Source organism: Musca vetustissima, unplaced genomic scaffold (genome assembly GCF_032173495.1).
Source record: "Musca vetustissima isolate MV318-11 ecotype Yass unplaced genomic scaffold, APGP_CSIRO_Mvet_v1 utg81041, whole genome shotgun sequence".
Lineage (NCBI taxonomy): Eukaryota > Metazoa > Arthropoda > Insecta > Diptera > Muscidae > Musca > Musca vetustissima.
In genome coordinates, this window is record NW_026874158.1 from 45,983 (window position 1) to 67,187 (window position 21,205).

Consider the following 21,205-nt stretch of genomic DNA (forward strand, 5'->3'; position numbering starts at 1 on the left):
GAGAGAGTCTACTATTAGATAAATAATACAAAATTTTAAAAATTATCAAAAGAATTTTCAAAAACCACAATTCTTAATGTTTTTGTAAGAAATTTTTAATTTTCAAATTAAAATTTTTGAGTTTATATCCCAATATTTCAATATTTGTGCATAGATACATGCTAATATTTGTATTGATTTACAATCTTGAATATCTTCGCTATCATTAGCCACCATTGGATAAGCTTTATCGTTTATATTCACGATTTTATGCGATGTTTTCTATAGGCCCTTAACTCTCATCCCAATTTAAGAATTTTTGAAGTTTAAATTTTTTGTTAAATTTTTAAAGTTTCAACCCATTATTTTTATATTTTTTTAAATGCATGTCTTATTAATTTTGTTTATATATATTCGTGTTTATCTTGGCTAAAATTGGACTCAATCAGATCTGTTCTATTATTTATAGTTCGGATTTTATATGGGATTTATTAAATTATGTCATACAATTAATAATACTTATACGCCCATTGGTTCCTCTCTTTGTGTTTATCTTGAAATTAGGCTACAGGTTTGAATTTTTAATGGATTCTTATGAAATTTGAAAGACAGATAGTGTACTACGATTCAAATAATACAAAATTAAAATACTACCAAAAGAATATTCTCTAGAACCATAACTTTCATATTTATTGAAGAGCGTTACAAATTAAAAATTCTATTTTTCCAAATTTCAAAGTTTAGACTCCAATACCGGAATATTTTTTAATGGATACCTATATCTTTTTTATTTAGATATATTCGTGGATATCTTAGCTATCATCGGAATTAATTAGATCAATTTTACCATTTATATTTAGGATTTTATCCGAAATTTATTAAATTATGTAATAAATTAACAATACTTATACGCCCATTGGTTCCTCTCTTGGTGTTTACCCTAAAATGAGGCTACATGTCGCAATTTTTAATGGATTGTTATGAAATTTGGAAGACAGATAGGATCCAAGTCTATGAAAAATACAAAATTCAAAAATGTTTCAAAATAATTTTCTATAGACCCGTATCTTTTATAATTTTCTAAGATCATCAGATATTAAAAAAATTATTTTTACAAATATCAATGTTTAGTCTCCCAACTCCTAATATTTTCAATGCATACATCAATCTTTATAATTTAGATATATTCGTTAATATCTTGGCTATCATTGGAATTATTTAAATCGGTTTCATCACTTGTTCTTCGGATTTTATATGTAGGATTTATTGAAACATTACAGATAATTATTATTACTTATACGCACACAGGTCACCCACTTTGCGTTTATTTTAATTTCAGGCTACAGGTCACAATTTTTAATGAATTTTTATGAAATTCGGAATATAGTTAGAGGACCTTACCAGCAAAAATACAAAATTAAGAAAAATTACAAAATAATTTTGTAAAAACTGGTAACTTGCATATTTTTTGCAAAATATAAGAAAAATTAAAGTTAAGTTTTATGAATTTCAAACTTTAGACTGCAATATCGGAATACTTGTTAATGGATAACTAACTCTTTTTTATGTAGATATATTCGTGGATATCTTGGCTACCGTTGGTCTCAATCAGATCCGTTCCATGTTCTATATTTTGGATTTTATAACGAATCTATTAAAATATTACATATAATTAATAATACTTATACGCCCACAGGTCACTCCTTTTGTGTTCATTTTAAATTCGAGCTACAGTTCACAATTATCAATGTATTTCTATAAAATTATAGAATATATAGATAGAGGAATATGCCAGCAAAAATACAAAATTAAGAAAAATTACGAAATAATTTTCAAAAAATTCGAAACTTTAGATTTTTTTAAAAAATATGAGAAATTTTAAATTAAATTTTTATAATTTTCCAAATTTTGACCCCCAATATCGAAATATTTTTTAAATTAAAAAAAATTCAATTATTTTTATTTAGATATATTCGTGGATATCTTGGCTACCATCAGGCTCAATCAGATCCATTCCATCTTTCATATTTAGGATTTTATTGGAGATTTATTAAAATATTACATATAATTAATATTACTTATACGCTAACAGGCCCCCCATTTTGGGTTCATTTTAAATTCAGGCTACAGGTCACAATTTCTAATGGACTTCTATGAAATTCGGAATATAGGTAGAGGACTTTACCAGTAAAAATACAAAATTAAGAAACAATACGAAATAATTTTCTAAAAACTCGTAACATTAAAATTTTTTGAAAAATATAAGAAATTTTAAAATTTAATTTTTATTAATTTCCAAATTTAGACTCCAATATCGGAATATTTTTTAGTGAACACCCATTTATATTTTTATTTAGATTTATTCGGGGATATCTTGGCTATCGCTCGTCTCAATCAGATCCGTTCCATCTTTCGTGTTTTGGATTTTATAAGGGATTTATCGAAATATTACATATAATTAGTATTACTTATACGCTCACAGGTCCCCCATTTTGCATTAATTTTAAATTCATGCTACAGGTCACATTTCTTAATGGATTTTTATGAAATTTGGAAGATAGATGGAGAAACATTCCAGGAAAAATACAAAATTAAGAGAAATTACAAAATATTTTTTTAAAGTCTTCAAATCCGATTAATCTTGGAGAACTTTGGAATTTTTGTTTTCTGAAATAATTTTATATGTTTAAAATGATTGGACACTTATTTTTTGAACTAAGGCGATATTTAAGAGTTCAAATATTTTACAAAATAGTTTTTTTACACTTTTAAGGGCCTCTGCAGGTCCTCATATTTGTATTGCCCTATTTTTCTTAGTTGTATGAACTACATCGTGAGAGAAGAATCTCTCTCCCTCTTCTTCTAAGCAACCTAATTACATTACCACAAAACGCATTCATTCATTATTCGAATAGTTTTGAATGCCATAAAGTGCCGGTAGCAAATGTCAAATCCTTATAAGATTTGTGGCGCACACACACACACAAAATACCTAAAATCCCCAAGGTCTTTTGCAGATTTTCAAAAGGACAGGCGTCAATGATGACAATGACTGGGTGACCACTACTACCGCACCACTACTCCCAGATCAGATTATTTTAATTGGCTTGCTGGCTGGCTGGCTGGTGGGTTGGCATGTTCACAAAACGCAATTGCAAATTGTAAAAGAAAATTAATGGCTTTTCTAGCTGGGGTCACCTGCATGCCGGCATAACAGAGTTATTTAGACCAGTCCGGTTTTGCGTGGCTAAAAAGGGTGGATGTTATAAATGACCGGTATTTGCAAAAAATATTCTGAAATAAAAACGTATATCATGGCAAACGAATAGCCTCATTTGCTTTTAGTTGCCTTTTAATGGCAATTTAATGTATCAAAAAGTAATTGTAGTTTTTTTATTGACTAATTCAGCAAAGGGCGAATTTGAGTAATGCGAGGTGGAAAGTAATTTAATTTGGTAAATAATGAAAATAGAAGAAGGATAATGTAATTCAGCTAAGGAAAATTGCAATTTAGCGAAACGAAATGACTTTAAGAATGAATTTTATCGTAAAATTTGACAAATTTTGAAGAAAAATTGAATTCAGCTGAGCTGAATTAAAGAAATCTGCAATTCAGCTGAGCTGAATAGGTGAAATTTGACTTAGAGAACCCATATTTATCAAATTTTGTGTAAAATTTTCACGAAAAATGCAATTCAGCTAAGCTGAATCGACGAAATCGACATTATAATGCGAGTATGAAGATTGGATACATTTAAAAGTAACTATTTTTTTCTAATAATGCAATTCAGCCAAGCTGAGTTAACAAATTTTGCGATTTCTAGCAAATGTAGAAAAAATTCTTCTCAAAAATGCAATTCAGCAAAGTTGAATTGAAGAAATCTACAATTCAGCAAAGCTGAATTAGTTTTATGGACCTCAGTGAATCAATATCTATAAAAAATTCTCAAATATTTCGATGGAAAATGCAATTCAGCTAAGCTGAATTGATATAAACTACATGATAATACGTGTTTAAAGCTAAAATGCATTTTTAAAATAAATTATATGGGCAATTCAGCTAAGCTTAACTATTAAATTTTATGATTTTAGGTAAAATTACGAAAAATGACCTTGAAAATGCAATTCAGCAAAGTTTTGTTGAAGAAATCTACAATTCAGCAAAGCCAAATTAGTTATATTGACATCAGAGAATCAATATTTAGGAAAATCGTACAAAATTTTGCAGAGAAAATGCAATTCAGCTTAGCTGAATTGATAAATTTTACAAGGAAATGTAATAATACAACTTAAATTAGTTTTTCAAATTAAAATTTTTTACATGTAATGCAATTCAGCTAAGCTGAATTACCGAATTTTGTGATTTTTAGACCATATGTTGTTGAATAACCATCAAAAATTCAATTTAGCTAAGCTGAATTAATGAAAATGAATCATTTAGTAAGCTGAATCAATGAAGTAGATCTTAGAGATACGATTTCTATAGAAAATCGCACAAAATTTCAAGGAAAACCGAAATTCAGCTAAGCTGAATTGCTAAATTGAACAAGGAAATATGATGAATAAGCTTAAATAGGGGTTTAAACTAAAAATTATTGGCAAATAATGCAATTCAGCTAAGCTGAATTAAAAAATTTTGCGATTATGGATAATTTTTTTAAAAATTATCTCTAAAAATGAAATTCAGCTGAGCTGAATTGTAAAAATCGGCAATTCAGCTTAGCTGAATATATGAAATTTGCCTTAGAAAACCAATATTTATAGAAATTTGCCCGGAATTCCTACGAAAAATGCAATTCAGCTATGCTGAATGTAAGAAAACACCAATTCAGCTGAATTAATGAAATTTCCAAGGGAATAGGTAGTAAAACATAAAATAAGTTGTAAATGTGAATATTTTTGGAATTTAATGCAATTCAGCATAGCAGAATTAAAATTTTTTGTAATTTTCGGGAATATTTTTAAAAATAGTCATGAAAAATGTCATTCAGCTTAGCTGAATTGATGAAATCTTCTAGAAAATGTCAAGAGGAGCTCAAAATCGGACTTGCAATTACAAATTTCATCTGAAAACACCTATTCAGCTAAGTTTTATTATATGATTTTTTGAATTAACTAAAATCTGCATAATATCACATTAAGAGCTTGAAAAATGTGAAATACATAACATATGACCAATTCAGCAAAATTTTATAGAACAATATTACCTAAAAATGCAATTCAGCTGAGCTGACTTTAAAGTAGTCATTAAAAATATAAATTATGCTTGCTAATACCAATACAGCTAACAATTCAGCAAAGTTTTATTAAACAATATTGCCTAAAATGCAATTCAGCTAAGCTGAATTGATGAAAACTTCACAAAATCACAGGGAAATACAATAAATAGGCATTCAGAAGGCATATATTTGCATTGTTTACCAATTCACCTAAGTTTTATTGTAACATTTCAACATTTTCTTGTAAAATATTTTCATTTCAAACAATTCTCAACCGTTTCAGCTTTGCTGAATTGCAATTATTTACTATTTGATTATAAAATTAAAAAATTATTGCCTTTAATAACAGAGCTGAGCTGAATTTTTAAGTATTCAGCCAGGCTGTATTAAATCTATTTTTTATGGTCATTTAACGTCATTCAGCAAACGATGATGTTCCATTTCAAATAGACATGGTATTGAAAAATATACGAAATTTATGATCCGAAATTTTGTCATGGATTCAGCATAGCTAAAAATTAATTTTTTCCGTAAATAAATCTTTGATCATAAATAGAGCTTAGCTGAATTGCATTGAAAATCAGACAAAGGAAACCAAATTAGACATTAACACCATAAAAAAACCTTATTTCAAGCGTTGATATTTAATTCAGCTCAGCTGAATTGCATTAATTTTAGTTATAATTGTTAGAAAATTGGCTGGAGTATATTTCCTTGTAAAATCTCACAATTCAGCTGAGAAAAACTTCAATTCAGCTTAGCTGAATTGCATAGAACCTCATCTAAATAACAAAAATTGACTGTATATGAATTATTTTCGAATTTCGGTACAATTCAGCTTTGGTGAATTGTATTAAAAAGCCACAAAATAGTCTAAACTTAGCTGAATTGTGTTCTAAATATATTTATTAATGTCATGGTTGCCATGCTTCCTAAATCAGCTCAACTGAATTACAAAAAAATACCATAGATACATTGTTTTTGATTGAGAGACCCTGATTTTCTCAAAAATGTAAGAAAGAATAATTTTTTCTCATTTTAGTCCAATTCAGCTGAGCTGAATTGCCAAATAATGAATTCAGCTAAGCTGGATTACTACAATTTTAACAGTTACTGCGATAGTAATAAAAAATAACCGAAAAATACGCCGTCAAACACAATTCAGCTTAGCTGAATTATATTTAGACACCCTTAATTGCAGCCATATTCAGCTAAGCTGAATTTAACAAAAAATCCAAAATTTAAATGCCGAAACCTAAAAAATTTAATATTTTTGTAATTCAGCTTAGCTGAATTGTGTTTGACGGCGTATTTTTCGGTTATTTTTTATTACTATCGCAGTAACTGTTAAAATTGTAGTAATCCAGCTTAGCTGAATTCATTATTTGGCAATTCAGCTCAGCTGAATCGGACTAAAATGAGAAAAAATTATTCTTTCTTACATTTTTGAGAAAATCAGGGTCTCTAGGCTAATTCAGCTAAGCTGAATATCAAAAAAATTATGAAAATTCAAAAATGTATGCCTAATTAGTTATTATTTGTAGAATTCAGCTTTGCTGAATGGCATTTAGTACATTATTTCTGCAATTCAGCAAAGCTGAATTGACATAAAATGAGGAAAAACATAATTTTTTGAAGTTATTTGGAAAAAATTCACTCTCTTGACTAATTCAGCTGAGCTGCCTATCAAAAAAGTTGTGGAAATTTCATGGCTTATGCCTAAAAATTCATATTTATGCTATTCAGCTTTGCTGAATTACATTTAATACATCGTACGATGGAAACATTAATTTTTTAACAAAAAAAAATGGAAAAATAGGATATCTTAACTAATTCAGCTGAGCTGAATATAAAAATTTGTGAAAATTTACTTTTTTATGCCTTTTTTAACATCATTTTGAAAAATCTTCCTCTATGGACAAATTCAGCTGAGCTTAATATCCATAAAAGTGTGAAAATTTACTAGTTTATGCCTGAAAAATTAATATTTATGCTATTCAGCTTAGCTGAATTGCATTTAAAAAATTATTTCGAAAATTCAGCAAAGCTGAATTGGCCTCAAATGAAGGAAAATTCAAAATTTTGAAGTTTTTTGGGAAAAATTGACTCTTTTGACTAACTCAGCTGAGCTGAATATCATGGAAATCATTGAAATGTACTATTTTATGCCTGGAAAATTAATATTTATTCTATTCAGCTTAGCTGAATTCCATTTAATACATGATTTTGATAATTCAGCAAAGCTGAATTGGCCTCAAATGAAGGAAAATTCAAATTTTTTAAGTTATTTGGGAAAAATTTACTCTCTTGACTAATTCAGCTGAGCTGAATATCAAAAATGTTGTGGAAATTTACTAGTTTATGCTTGAAAAATAAGTAATTATGGTATTCAGCTTTGCTGAATTGCATTTAATACATTATTTCGACAATTCTGCAAAGCTGAATTGGCCTATAATGAGGAAAAAATAAATTTTTTTTAGTTATTTGTTAAAAATTCACTTTCTTGACCAATTCAGCTTAGCTGAATATCAAAAATGTTGTGGAAATTTACTAGTCTATGCCTTAAAAATTAATATTTATTCTATTCAGCTTTGCTGAATTGCATTTAATACATTATTTTTGCAATTCAGCAAAGCTGAATTGGACTAAAATTAAGAAAATTTGATTTTTCTGAAGTTATTTGGGAAAAAATCGCTTTTTTGGCTAAATCAGCTGAGCTAAATATCGAAAAAGTCATAAAAATGTACTATTTTAATCCTTAAAAATTAATATTTATGCTATTCAGCTTTGCTGAATTATATTTAAAACCTGATTTTCGGGAAAATATTTTACTAATATTTTTTTTTCTTTAATTTTTCTTTGCAGTTTATAACAAATGGCCACCATTGATGGACGACCCGCACAATATGGGATATCACTCAGGCAATTGCGCGACCTCATGGAACATCGGGGTCGCGAAGGTGTACACATGGTAGATCAGTTGGGCGGTGTCAACGAAATCTGTAAAAAATTATACACTTCCCCCACAGATGGTGAGCAGGAATTTTTTTTCGCAGAGCTGAAAAACTAATATTTTGCTCTCTATTCCAGGTTTAAGTGGATCGAAATCCGACATCGAACATAGACGAGAAAATTTTGGCTCGAATAGTATACCACCGAAACCTCCGAAAACATTTTTAACTCTAGTCTGGGAAGCATTGCAAGATGTGACCCTTATTATTTTAGAAGTAGCTGCGATAGTCTCCTTGATTCTATCGTTTTATAAGCCCGCCGATGATGATGCTCGTAAGTTGGACCCATCGCCTTCTCACGAAGTGGTTCGTTACTAAAAATTTTATCTTTTTCTCTCTTACAGCTGTTTTGGAAGAAGAAGATGACCATTATGGCTGGATTGAAGGCCTGGCCATTTTAATATCCGTCGTTGTGGTCGTCCTCGTGACAGCCTTCAATGACTACTCCAAAGAACGACAATTTCGTGGCCTACAAAATCGCATAGAGGGTGAACACAAATTCTCCGTCATTCGTGGCGGTGAGGTGTGTCAGATCTCGGTGACAGATATTGTGGTTGGTGATATTGCCCAAGTGAAATATGGTGATCTGTTGCCGGCCGATGGTATTCTCATACAGAGTAATGACCTGAAGGTAGAGAATTCTCCCTCTCTTTCCTTAATGAAGATAAATAATAAAATCTCTCTCTCTTTTTTCATCACCAGGTGGATGAATCGTCGTTGACCGGCGAATCCGATCACGTCAAGAAAGGCGTTGAATTCGATCCCATGGTATTATCCGGCACCCATGTCATGGAGGGTAGCGGCAAAATGGTTGTCACCGCTGTCGGTGTCAATTCCCAGTCGGGTATTATTTTGACACTGTTGGGCGCCACCGATGAAGAGTCTCAAGGCAAAAAGAAGAAATTGAAAAAAGGTAAGAGAGAATGTGATGGATATTCTCTTTCTCTCTCGAAGCTTTATAAGCTTTTTAACTGTTCTCTTTAACTGACTAATCTCTTTTTTTCTGAAACTTTTATTCTCATATTTGTTTTTTTTTAATTTTTGTTTAAACAACAACAATTTTTTTTTTAAATTTTACACTGAGAGCAAAAAGTGACTAACCTAAAAAAAATAATTTATTTTTAATTATTTAAGCGATTATAGGTAAATTTTGTTTAAAATTTTGTAGCTAACTCTGTGTGTTTGAAAGGGACCACAATTAAGTGTGGTCAAAAATTACAATTCAGCTAAGCTAAAAATCTAAGGATTTGAAGATTTTCAAAACGTTCACCTTTGCTGAATTGCAGACATAGGCGATATTTTGTAATTCAGCCACGTTGAATATAATTATAAACGATTGGGAGACATTTTCTAGTAAAAAGAAACCTATTCAGCTTTGCTGAATTGTAAATTTTGAGGATATATCATAATTCAGCTGAGCTGAATTGTGAGATAAAGTTGGAAAATGGTCAAAAATTACTCTAAAAGTTGATTTGCACATAAACTAAGTTATTCAGCTTTGTTGAATTGAAATTTTCGCAATTCAGCTAAGCTGAATTGTATAAAAAACGACATAGGAGTTATTTTTGGACAAAAATAATGCTATTCAGCTTTGCTGAATTGTAAATTTCGAAGATATTTTGTAATTCAGCTGAGCTTAATTGTAAAATAATATTCGGAAACGTTAAAATATTAAACTAGAAGTTTATTTTCACATGAACCAAGCTATTCAGCTTTGCTGAATTGTAAATTTCAGGAGGAAAATGTAATTCAGCAAAACTGAATTGTATTAAAATTCACATAGGAATAGTTTTCTGAAAAAAATAAAGCTATTCAGCGTTGCTGAATAATAAATTTCGTGGAAATTTTGCAATTCAGCTGAGCTGAATTGTGAAATAATTAATCAGGACCCGCTCCAAAATCAAACTAGAAGTTTATTTTCAAAAAAAACTAAGGTATTCAGCTTCGCCGAATTGTAAATATCGGAAGAAAATGCAATTCAGCACAGATGAATTGCATTAAAATTCACATAGGAATTATTTTCTGACAAAAATAAAGCTATTCAGTTTTGCTGAATTGTAAATTTCGACGATAGTTTGTAATTCAGCTGAGCTGAATTGTAAATTTCGGCGGAATTTTGTAATTCAGCTGAGCTGAATTGTGAGATATGGTAGGGATCTGATCAAAAATCAAACTAGAAGTTGATTTTCACAAAAAAATCAACAATTCAGCTTTGCTGAATTGTATATTTCAAAAAAAAAAATGTAATTTAGCAAAGCTGAATTGTATTATAATCAACATAGAAATTATTTTCTCACAAAGCAAATGCTATTCAGCTTTGCTGAATTGTAAATTTCGATGATATAAATGAATTATAAAATAAAATGTTAAAAAATTAAAGTTGATTTTTCCCAAAAAGCAAGCTATTCAACTCGGCTGAATTGTAAATTTCAGCGATATTTTGTAATTCAGCTGAGCGGAATTTTGAGAAAACATTTAGAGTTGTCTTAAAATTGATATAGAAGTTGATTTTTTTGTTATAACAAAGGTGTTAAGCTTTGCTGAATTGTAGATATCGATGATATTTCGTAATTCAGCTGATCTGATTTGTCAGATAATATTTGAAAATGGCCAAAAATTAAATTAGAAGTTAATTTTTCACAAAAACAAGCTATTCAGCTTTGCTGAATTTTAAATTTCAATGATATTTTTAATTCAACTGTGCTGAATTTAAGCATAGTGTTTTAAATTGTCTTAAAATCGATATAGAAGTTGATTTTTCGTAATAACAAAACAATTCTTCCTTGCTGAATTGTAAATTTCGGAGATATTTTGTAATTCAGCTGAGCTGAATTGTAAGAAAATTTAAGGAAATGGTCAAAAGTCAATATAGAAGTTGATTTCCACATAAACGAAGCTATTCAGCTTCGCTGAATTTTTATTGATAATGATATTTTGTAATTCAGCTGTGCTGAATTTTGAGATGGTGTTTCGATTTGTCTTAAAATCGATATAGAAGTTATTTTTCGTTATAACGAAGGTATTCAGCTTAGCTGAATTATGAATTTCTAGGCTATCATGAAATTCAGCTGAGCTGAATTGTGAGATAATGTTAGGAATTGTTAAAAAATCCAATTAAAATTTAATTATCATGCTATTCAGCTTTCCCGAATAGTAAATTTCTGCGATATTTTGAAATTCAACTGAGCTGAATTTTGAGATAGTGTTTCGAATTGTCTTAAAATCGATATAGAAGAGTATTTTTCGTTTTAACAAAGGTATTCAGCTTTGCTGAATTGTAAAGTTCGACGAAATTTTGCAGCTGAATTGTATTTAGCAGCTAATTTTTGCCACTTTAATACTTTATATCATATTTAAATAAAGTATTTGTTAAAATGAAACCAAATTATCTTAGCTGAATAGCAAAGCAAAATTTAGCAAATTGTAGGAAAATTTTAATTACTTGAGGATTGTTTGGGAAAACTCAGTCTCGGGACTAATTCAGCAAAGGTGAATTTCAGAAAAATCTTGGAATTTGACTATGTTAAGTCTGAAAAATTAATTTTTGTGATATTCAGCTTAGCTGAATTGTATTCAGCAACTGTTTTTCGGGGAATTTTTGTCTTATATCATAGTAATATAGGGTTTTTGTTAAAATACAGCAAATTCAGCTTAGCTGAATTACATTATTTTGCAATTCAGCTAAGCTGAATTGGTAAATTTTTAATTTTTTTAGGATTTTGGAGAGGTGTAATCGCATTTTGACCCAATTCAGCTTAGCTGAATTGTATAAAAATCGAAATTTTGAAGAAAAAATAGGACCATTTTTATTAAAAATTTCCCCCTTCCAATTTTTTTTATATAAATCCATTTTTTTGCGGAATTTATTTATAAAATTTTGAAATTAATTTCTTATTCGCCTCCCAACTACAACAACAAAGGAATGCCGCAAACTTTGGTCTTTGCAAAAAAATTGAAGTCCTTCTCGAAGGCCTGGTTGTGAGTCAATGAACCTTGTAGTAACTATCACATTATGATTAGGTGTACCCCTAATACCTTAGGTATTACGGGTCAGTAGTGATCCTGAAAATCGGAAAAAAATTGTCTACCACGCTTGTTCTAAAAAAAACACCATTTGTAAAATTTTCCAATTTTTCCAATCAAAAAATAGAAATTTTCCCCTAACCTCAAGAAGTAACTAACCCTAGTTCTAAACCATAGGGGACCCTAATGGGTTCCCGGGTCCTTCATGTTCAGATTTTAAGCATTTAATTTTTTTATGATTTTTATTTATTTGATTTCTTTATTATTTTTATTTAATTTCACTTGATTTTATGAATTACCCCTCTCGCGACCTCCCCCTGAAAAATTCCACCTGCTACACCACCCCTGCAACCCTGAACATCGCAAAACGAAATTTTTTTAGTTGTTGAAGAAGTAGAAGATGATGTGGAGAAACAAGTTCCACCAGCCAACAAAAGTATTCCTCACATTTCAGATGGTCTCAAGTCTGAAACAGAAGGTAATCATGTCCAGAGTACCACCGGTTCTGCACCCGAGTCCGAGGGTAAGAAGGAAAAATCTGTTCTACAATCGAAATTGACAAAGTTGGCCATACAAATTGGTTATGCTGGTTCCACAATTGCCGTCCTGACGGTCATCATTTTGGTCATTCAGTTTTGTGTCAAGACCTTTGTCATCGAGGAGAAGCAGTGGAAGAACACCTATGCCAATCATTTTGTCAAGCATCTGATTATTGGTGTGACCGTTTTGGTGGTGGCTGTACCGGAGGGTTTGCCATTGGCTGTTACCCTGTCGTTGGCCTATTCGGTTAAGGTAAGTGAAGGAAAAGCATATACAAGGTCTTCAAAGAAATCTCAAGAGCCCAGATCGATTTTTTTCATAGAAAAAATTCTCAAGACAACAGGTCCGATTTTTCCAAAGAAAAAAATTCTCAAGACCCCTGGTCCGATTTTTTTCTATATAAAAACTCTCAAAACACCAGATCTTCGATTATTTTCTACAGAAAAAATTCTCAGGAAGTCAGTCCCGATTTTTTCTATAAAAAAAAAATTCTCAAGACCCCAGGTCTGCTTTTTTATATAGAAAAAAATTCTCAGGATTTTTCCGATTTTTTTCTCAAGGCCCCATGTCTTCCGATTTCTTTTCTATGGAAAAAAATCTCGAGATTCTCCGGACCCAAGGTTCAATTTTCCTTCTATAGATAAAAATTCTCAAGACCCTTGGTCCGATTTTTGTCTATAGAAAAAAATTCTTCAGACCCTAGGTCAGATTTTCATACATAAACATTTATTGATTTTTCTATAATTTTTCAATAGAAAAAAAATTCTCCAGACCCTAGGTCCGATTTTTATACATAAAAATTTATTGAGAACAAAAATTGATTATTGATCCGGGTGTTTCCAGAGGTCTTTGATTTTTTATAGACACCAGATCCGATTTTTTTTCTATAGAAAAAAATCTCAAGACCACAAGTCTTCGATTTTTTTCTATAGAAAAAAATTCTAAAGACCCCAGGTCTAAATTTTTTTTCTATAGAAAAAAATTCTCAAAACCCCACGTCGGATTTTTTCTATTGAAAAATTTAATCTGATTTTTTCCATAGAAAAAATTCTCAAGACCCCACGTCCGATTTTTTTCTATAGAAATAAATTGTCAATAATCCAGGTCTTCTATTTTTTGCTATCGAAAAAAATTTCAAGACCCTAGGTCTTCTTTTTTTCTATAGAAAACAAATCTCATAACCCCAGGTCTGATTTTTTATAGACAGGTCATGTCGGAATTTTTTTATATAAAAAATCAGGTCATTAATGATACATTTTTTTGAGAACAAAAATTGATTAGCCTAAACATCCGCATGTCTCCAGAAGTCTGCAGAGAAATGAGGTCTCTAGAAGTTGTTCTATAGGAATTTTTTCAATTTTTTTTTCTATAAAAAAAAATCGCAAGACCTCAGGACATGGTTTTTTCTATAGAAAAAACCCGTAGGATCCCATTCATTTTTTTCCCTTTTGAAAAATTCTCAATACCCCTAGTTTCCAAAAAAATATAACCCTTATTTTCCCCTCTCTCTTCCAGAAAATGATGAAAGACAACAATTTGGTCCGTCACTTGGATGCCTGCGAGACCATGGGTAATGCCACTGCCATTTGTTCCGATAAGACTGGTACCCTGACAACAAATCGCATGACCGTTGTTCAATCGTATATTTGCGAAAAGTTATGCAAAGTCCTGCCGAAATACAACGACATACCACAGAATGTGGCCAATTTGATAACCCAGGGTATTTCGGTTAATTCCGCCTATACGTCCAATATTATGGTGAGTCCACACCCCAGAGATTTTCATTCCTTAATTTAAAAATATTTTTTTTTTGTTCTTTCTTTTAGCCCGGTCCCACACCCGAAGATTTACCCACCCAGGTGGGCAACAAAACCGAATGTGCCCTATTGGGCTTTGTCCAGGGTCTGGGTGTTAAATATCAGTCCATACGTGATGAAATCACTGAAGATAAATTCACTCGGGTCTATACCTTCAATTCGGTGCGCAAGAGCATGGGTACTGTGATTCCTAGAAGCAATGGTGGTTATCGTCTATTTAGTAAAGGTGCTTCCGAAATTATGCTCACTAAGTAAGTCTCCAAAAGATACACAAAATTTGTTCTGCGAATTCTAATCAATTTTCTATCTCCAGATGTACCTACATTTTCGGTCACAATGGTGTCTTGGAACGTTTCACTCCCGACATGCAAGAACGTTTGATCCGCGAGGTAATCGAACCCATGGCCTGTGATGGTCTGCGCACAATTTGCATTGCCTATCGTGATTTCGTCCCCGGTAAAGCTGCCATGAACGAAGTATCAATTGATCGTGAACCCAATTGGGATGATGAAGCTGGTATTATGTCCAATTTGACCTGCCTCTGTGTGGTGGGTATTGAAGATCCTGTCCGTCCAGAGGTACCAGAGGCTATCCGCAAATGTCAACGTGCCGGTATTACCGTGCGCATGGTTACCGGTGATAATATTAATACGGCTCGCTCCATTGCCACGAAATGTGGTATTTTGAAACCGGGCGATGATTTCTTGATATTGGAGGGTAAAGAATTTAATCGTCGTATTCGTGATAATAATGGCAATGTAAGGATTATTTTTCATATATCATTAAAAACTTGGAGACTAAAGTGTTATTTTTTCTTGCAGATCCAACAACATTTAATTGACAAGGTGTGGCCGAAATTACGTGTCCTGGCTCGTTCTTCCCCAACGGATAAATATAATTTGGTAAAAGGTATGCGATTTATTGAGAAATTGAAATTGATTTGTAGCCTAATGCGGGCGTCTCTTTAAGTCTGTAGGGCAGCACGAGATCTGATATCTCAAAAATATTTGTCTATAGAAAAATTAAAGGAATGGGGTCTATAGATTTTTTCAATTGAAAAACCAAGACCTGGGTCTCTACAATTTTTTCTATGGATAAATCAAGAAACCTGGAAATTCTAAATTTTTCTTATGAAAAAACGAAGAGTCCTAAAATTTATAGATTTTTTTATAGAATAACGACACCTATGTATCTAGAATTTTTTTTCTTTGCAAAAATAGAGAGATTTGAGGTCTCTACAATTTTTTCTATAGAAAAATCGGTTTTCTCTAGATTTTTTTGTTAAATCTGCTGTAGTAGACCAACTTCAAAAAAACCTAGATTTTTGGGTTTCTCTAGAGTTTTTTTCTTAAATCCGCTCTAGAAATAGGTCTGTAAAGACCATCAGCAGTAGATCTATAAATACCACCATTATTTGGTGCATAAAGAAATTCTTCAGCTGGCTTAAAAACACCTTCAACTGTTCTATGAGATATGATTTATTGAGAACAAAAATAGATTTTCTTATTATATGCATCCCAACCTTTGGAAATATTTTATAGCAGACCCTATGCTTTAAAGAACCCCTTAAAAACAACTTCAGCTGTTCTATCAGATCAAATTTATTGAGAACAAAACTTAATTTGCTTATCTAAAGATCACATCTGCATTGATATTTTTCTGGTCTCTAATGATCCACAACAAATGGTATATTAAAATCTACTTCAGCTGGTCTATAAGAGCCTACTTTAACATGTGTATAAGGCCATCACCTTCCCCCTTCAAGGTATATTTTTCTTCTATTCCCAACCACTTCTACTCATACTGAAGAATTTTTCATAGTTGCTGTGGATTTTTGTTCTTATCAATTATCTGCTTCAACCGATCAGAATATAAGTCTCTAAAGAGCAACCACAGCTGATATATTAAAATTCACTTTAGCAGGTTTATAGGGATTCATTTCAACAAGTCCATAAGACCATCTATGATTAGATTTATTGAGAACAAAAATTCATTTGCGTATCTAAAATAACTTAGTTGCTCAGGTTATTTTCTATGACAAGAATTGATCCTCGGCTTCGTAGAAAATGCAAAAAAATATCATCCCTCTTCTAAGGATATTTTTTACATTTCCACTCTCTTCTCTTTCTTATAAAGTTGTCTATATCAGATTATTGAGAACAAAAGTTGATTAGCATTCTAACCGATATCTGGGGCCTATTGTCGGTTGCTACGGAAAATGTTGTTCCTCTGAATTTGTATCCATAAGAACATGTGACTATCAGTTTCTTTGAAATTTCCCTCGGCTTCCTGAGTTTTTATTTCTATGAAAAAAATCGATCATTAGCGTCTATAAAAAGTCGATACTTCGCTGTTATGAGGGTTTCGATTGGAAATAATCAGTCTTGAGTTTCTGACTTTCTTCTATAAGAAAAATTTGATCCTCTTTGGAAAAATATCCTATTGCTCTGAAGAGGTTTTCAATAGGATAATTAATATCTATCCTTGGAAAATCGTCTGCATCGTATATAATATCTTTATTCAGATCATCAATAGGGACTGATGATAACATCCGACAACGTTGGCTACTGATCCTCAGCTGCTTAAAATTTTCCCATAGGAAAATTTGACTATCAATTTCTAGGGATTTTTCCGTTTCCGGTTATTTTCCTGTGAAAAAAAGTCCTCAGTGTTCGACAATCGGACTTTAGCTTCTCAGATTTTTTCCAGGAGACAAACCCAGTTCTCTTTGGGAAAAAATGGTCATATGATTCGGAAGTTTATTTTTTCGTAAGAGAATATTTTTCCTTAGTTTATATTCCTCGCCGTTTGCAAAATCTTCATTCAGAGATGTCATCTATATCAGGTTTATTGAGAAAAAATCGAATAGCTTCTTTACCGGATTCTGGGACTGTCTCTTTCAAAAAACTTGATTCTGAGCTAAATTTGACTGCTATTATCTAAAGGTTTACTCAGCTCTCGGGGATCGATCTGTAAATCGATCCTCAGGGAATGTCTGTTCAAAAAATAAAATCGATATTCGCCTGAAACAATCAGACTTTAGCATTTGAGATTTTTATTAAATTTTATTTATTAAATATTTTTCTATAGGAAAAATAGTCCTCGTTATATAAACTCTCCCTTCAGTTTGTCTGTAAGGACGTCATTTTGAACAAGTTTATTGAGAACAAAAGTTGATTAGTCTTCGTTGTATATAAAATCTCCCTTCAGCTTGTCTATAAAAAATGTCTTGACGTCCGCTTTTGACTGATTTATTGAGAACAAACATTGATTTGCTTGAAACGTCGATTGCTGAGGATTTTACTATAGAAAATTTTTTTTTTCAGATTTTCCTAACTTTCGAGGTTTTTTTCGGAAAAAAATCGCTTCTCAATATCAGTCTGTTAAAAAATCAATGCTCCGCTAGAAGGGTTTTGTTTGGTATTAATAGGACTTTAACATCTAAGATTTATTTCATAAGACAAACCCCGATCCTCATGGGAAAAAATCGATCCTATCTTTCTTTAGTTTATAAAATTTATATTATATAGTGAAAAAATCTTCCTCGATGTATATAAATTCTCCCTTCAGCTCGCCTATAAGGAATGTCTTGACGTCGTCTTTAACAGATTTATTGAGAACAAAAATTGGTTTGCATTCTTAAGCTATTTCTTTCTAGAAAAACATCGGTGGCTGAGGATTTTCCAAACAGGATATTTTGGTGAAAATTTCCCAACTTCCGGGATCTTTTTTCGGAAAAAAACGCTTCTCAGTATCAGTCTGTTTAATAAAATCGATACTCCGCTAGAGGGGGGTTGTTTGGGAACAACCCAGATTTGCCCCAGATATTTTTTCCAAGAGAAAAAATCGGTCCTCTTTGAAAAAATCGATACTATGATTCTGATGGCTTTTTTCGTAGGAGAAATCCTGTCTTCACGTCGTCTATATCAAATTTATTGAGAACAAAAATTAATTAGCTTACTAATCGGTTCAGAGGATTTTTTTTATTATTGGAAAATTAGGGACCGCAGTGGTTATTTTTTTCGATTTTTATTTCATTTCAAATTTTTTCTAAATTTTCTTTCTCCTTCTTCTCTCTATTTCCAGGTATTATTGACAGTACTGTAAGTGACAATCGTGAAGTTGTAGCCGTCACTGGTGACGGTACAAATGATGGTCCTGCTTTGAAAAAGGCTGATGTTGGTTTTGCCATGGGTATTGCTGGTACCGATGTTGCTAAAGAGGCTTCCGATATCATTTTAACCGATGATAACTTTAGCAGTATTGTTAAGGCTGTTATGTGGGGTCGTAACGTTTACGATTCGATATCGAAATTTTTGCAATTCCAATTGACCGTAAATGTGGTGGCTGTTATTGTGGCGTTCATTGGTGCCTGTGCTGTGCAAGATTCGCCATTGAAAGTAGGGGAAATTTCTGACACTTTCTTTTTCATTTTTTATTAATTATTGTATTCCTTGGTTCCTTTAAGGCTGTTCAAATGTTGTGGGTCAACTTGATTATGGATACCCTGGCCTCTTTGGCCTTGGCCACGGAAATGCCCACACCCGACTTGTTGCTGCGTAAACCCTATGGCCGTACGAAACCGCTGATTTCTGCCACCATGTTAAAGAATATTTTGGGTCAGGCGTTCTATCAATTGGTGATTATTTTCGGTCTATTGTTTGTGGGTAAGTAAAACCTTATTTTTCTGGACCTTAACATTCCAAACTACTATTCTTTAAGAAAGAAAAAAATCGATACCCTAGAATCTTCGGATTCTAGGGTATCGATTTTTTTGTTTTTTATGGAAAATAATCTCAAGACTTTAGACTTCGGGGTTTTCTTTTCTATAAAAAAAAATCCGGAACCGGAAAAAAATCTGGAAATTGAGTCCTTAGAAGCTGAGGATAACTTTAACTTATTTTATTGTGAGATATTCATTTTTTCTTCTTCTTTTCCTACAGGTGATTGGATTTTGGATATTGAATCGGGCCGCGGCCAACCCTTATCAGCCGGTCCCACTCAACATTTCACAATTATTTTCAACACTTTTGTCATGATGACATTGTTCAATGAAATCAATGCACGCAAAATCCATGGACAGCGTAATGTCCTGGAGGGATTCTTTACAAATCCCATATTCTACAGCATTTGGATCGCCACTGTTGTATCACAGGTAAATAAATTCGACATACAAAAAAAAACACTTCTGACCCCCATCTCTCTCTCTCTATCTCTCCCCGCAGGTCATAATTGTCCAATACGGCAAAATGGCCTTCTCCACAAAAGCTCTCTCGCTCGATCAATGGTTGTGGTGTATATTCTTTGGTCTGGGCACCCTAGTGTGGGGACAACTCATCACATCACTGCCTACCAAGAGATTCGAAAAGATGGTATCATCATCGACGTCGTGAACATCTGCGACCCCCTCAAACTCACGCACAAACCAACAATCCAAATAACTAAGAAGAAGGAAATGAAAACCCCACAGACCCCCCATGAAGAACGACGACAAGGTGCAACCAACATCCTCCGCCGCATTCACAAAAGAAAATCTAACAAAGAAGAAATTTTCAAATTCTGGACCTGAAATTAATATCACAAAGAAAAATAACCTATTTAAAGAAAAAAAACTTAAGCATGGAACCCAAGAAGCAGAAGATAACCTAAACAAAAATATTATTAAAATTTAACCTAAAACAAAAAAAAACAAAACCCAACCAGTCATACTCTCTTCTCTCTACTCTATACATTAAGCTAAAACAAAAAACCCCAAGAAAGAAGAAAGAAAGCAGAAAAATAGTAAAATTTTTTCTCATCATGTTATTCATTAAAGCAAATGTTCAAATGTTTAAATGTTCAAATAAAGTGAATTTATTTTTTATTTATTAAGATTCATTTTTCAACTGTATGAGGGGTAGGTATAGAACCTAAGGAGAGGACCTTAATTTGCCAAAAAGAAAAACTCTATAGAAAAAAATTTTAGATGTATTTTTTGCTATAGAAACAAATATTCTGAGGATCGTCCGTTTCAAAAGGCTTTTTTAAAAAAGGTGTCTTTAAAAGTTAAAACCTTGAAAAAAATCGCAGAAGATGAGAAGCTATAGAAAAACCAGTAAGGAAAAGAGTAAAGTCGGACGGGGCCGACTATATGATACCCTTCAGCACTATGGGTATATTAAACAGGACTATTAGCATGAAATAAAATATGTGATATTTATCTATATGTGAAAGTATGTAAAGTATGTAAATCGACTTCAAACAAATATAAATAGGTCATCCGTTGGGCTATGTCTGTACTTCTAGCTATATCTAAATCTGGACCGATTTTCTCGAAACTTGGCAGACATCATTGTAGACCTAAGTGATTAGGCTGTACCAAATTTCGTGCAAATCGAAAGATATATAGGGACTTTGGTGCACCATTTACATGAAATCGGACGAAACTATATATGGGAGCTATATCTAAATCTGGACCGATTTTTACGAAACTTGGCAGACATCATTCTAGACCTAAATGATTAGGCTGTACCAAATTTCGTGCAAATCGAAAGATATATAGGGACCGTTTACATTAAATCGGTTAAATATATATATGGGAGCTATATCTAAATCTGAACCGATTTTTCCCAATTTC

The 21,205-nt window shown here is 31.9% G+C and overlaps 1 protein-coding gene across 2 annotated transcripts; it reads left to right on the forward strand.

The window, feature by feature from the left end:
* The first annotated feature begins 8,041 nt into the window (after positions 1-8,041).
* LOC133331224 (plasma membrane calcium-transporting ATPase 1-like) lies at positions 8,042-20,023 on the forward strand. Of its 2 annotated transcripts, none has more exons than XM_061539627.1 (13): positions 8,042-8,230; positions 8,289-8,483; positions 8,554-8,840; positions 8,912-9,122; positions 12,615-13,024; positions 14,288-14,530; positions 14,599-14,840; positions 14,903-15,347; positions 15,411-15,498; positions 18,676-18,989; positions 19,058-19,256; positions 19,533-19,744; positions 19,815-20,023. In XM_061539627.1, exons 1-13 carry the CDS (start codon positions 8,074-8,076, stop codon positions 19,980-19,982), a joined length of 3,171 nt encoding a protein of 1,056 aa, XP_061395611.1. In that variant the 5' UTR covers positions 8,042-8,073; the 3' UTR covers positions 19,983-20,023. The 2 variants fall into 2 exon arrangements, with proteins under 2 accessions (XP_061395611.1, XP_061395619.1); XM_061539635.1 differs by having other exon boundaries at positions 12,687-13,024.
* Positions 20,024-21,205: the final 1,182 nt, after the last annotated feature.

What these genes read in the sequence shown, in the direction of transcription:
- LOC133331224 (XM_061539627.1), top strand. Translation starts at nt 8,074, where the DNA reads ATGGCCACCATTGATGGACGACCCGCACAATATGGGATATCACTCAGG. An exon ending in TAAATATAATTTGGTAAAAG is followed by an intron (nt 15,499 to 18,675) that starts GTATGCGATTTA and finishes CTCTATTTCCAG; the next exon opens with GTATTATTGACAGTACTGTA. An exon ending in TGCAAGATTCGCCATTGAAA is followed by an intron (nt 18,990 to 19,057) that starts GTAGGGGAAATT and finishes GGTTCCTTTAAG; the next exon opens with GCTGTTCAAATGTTGTGGGT.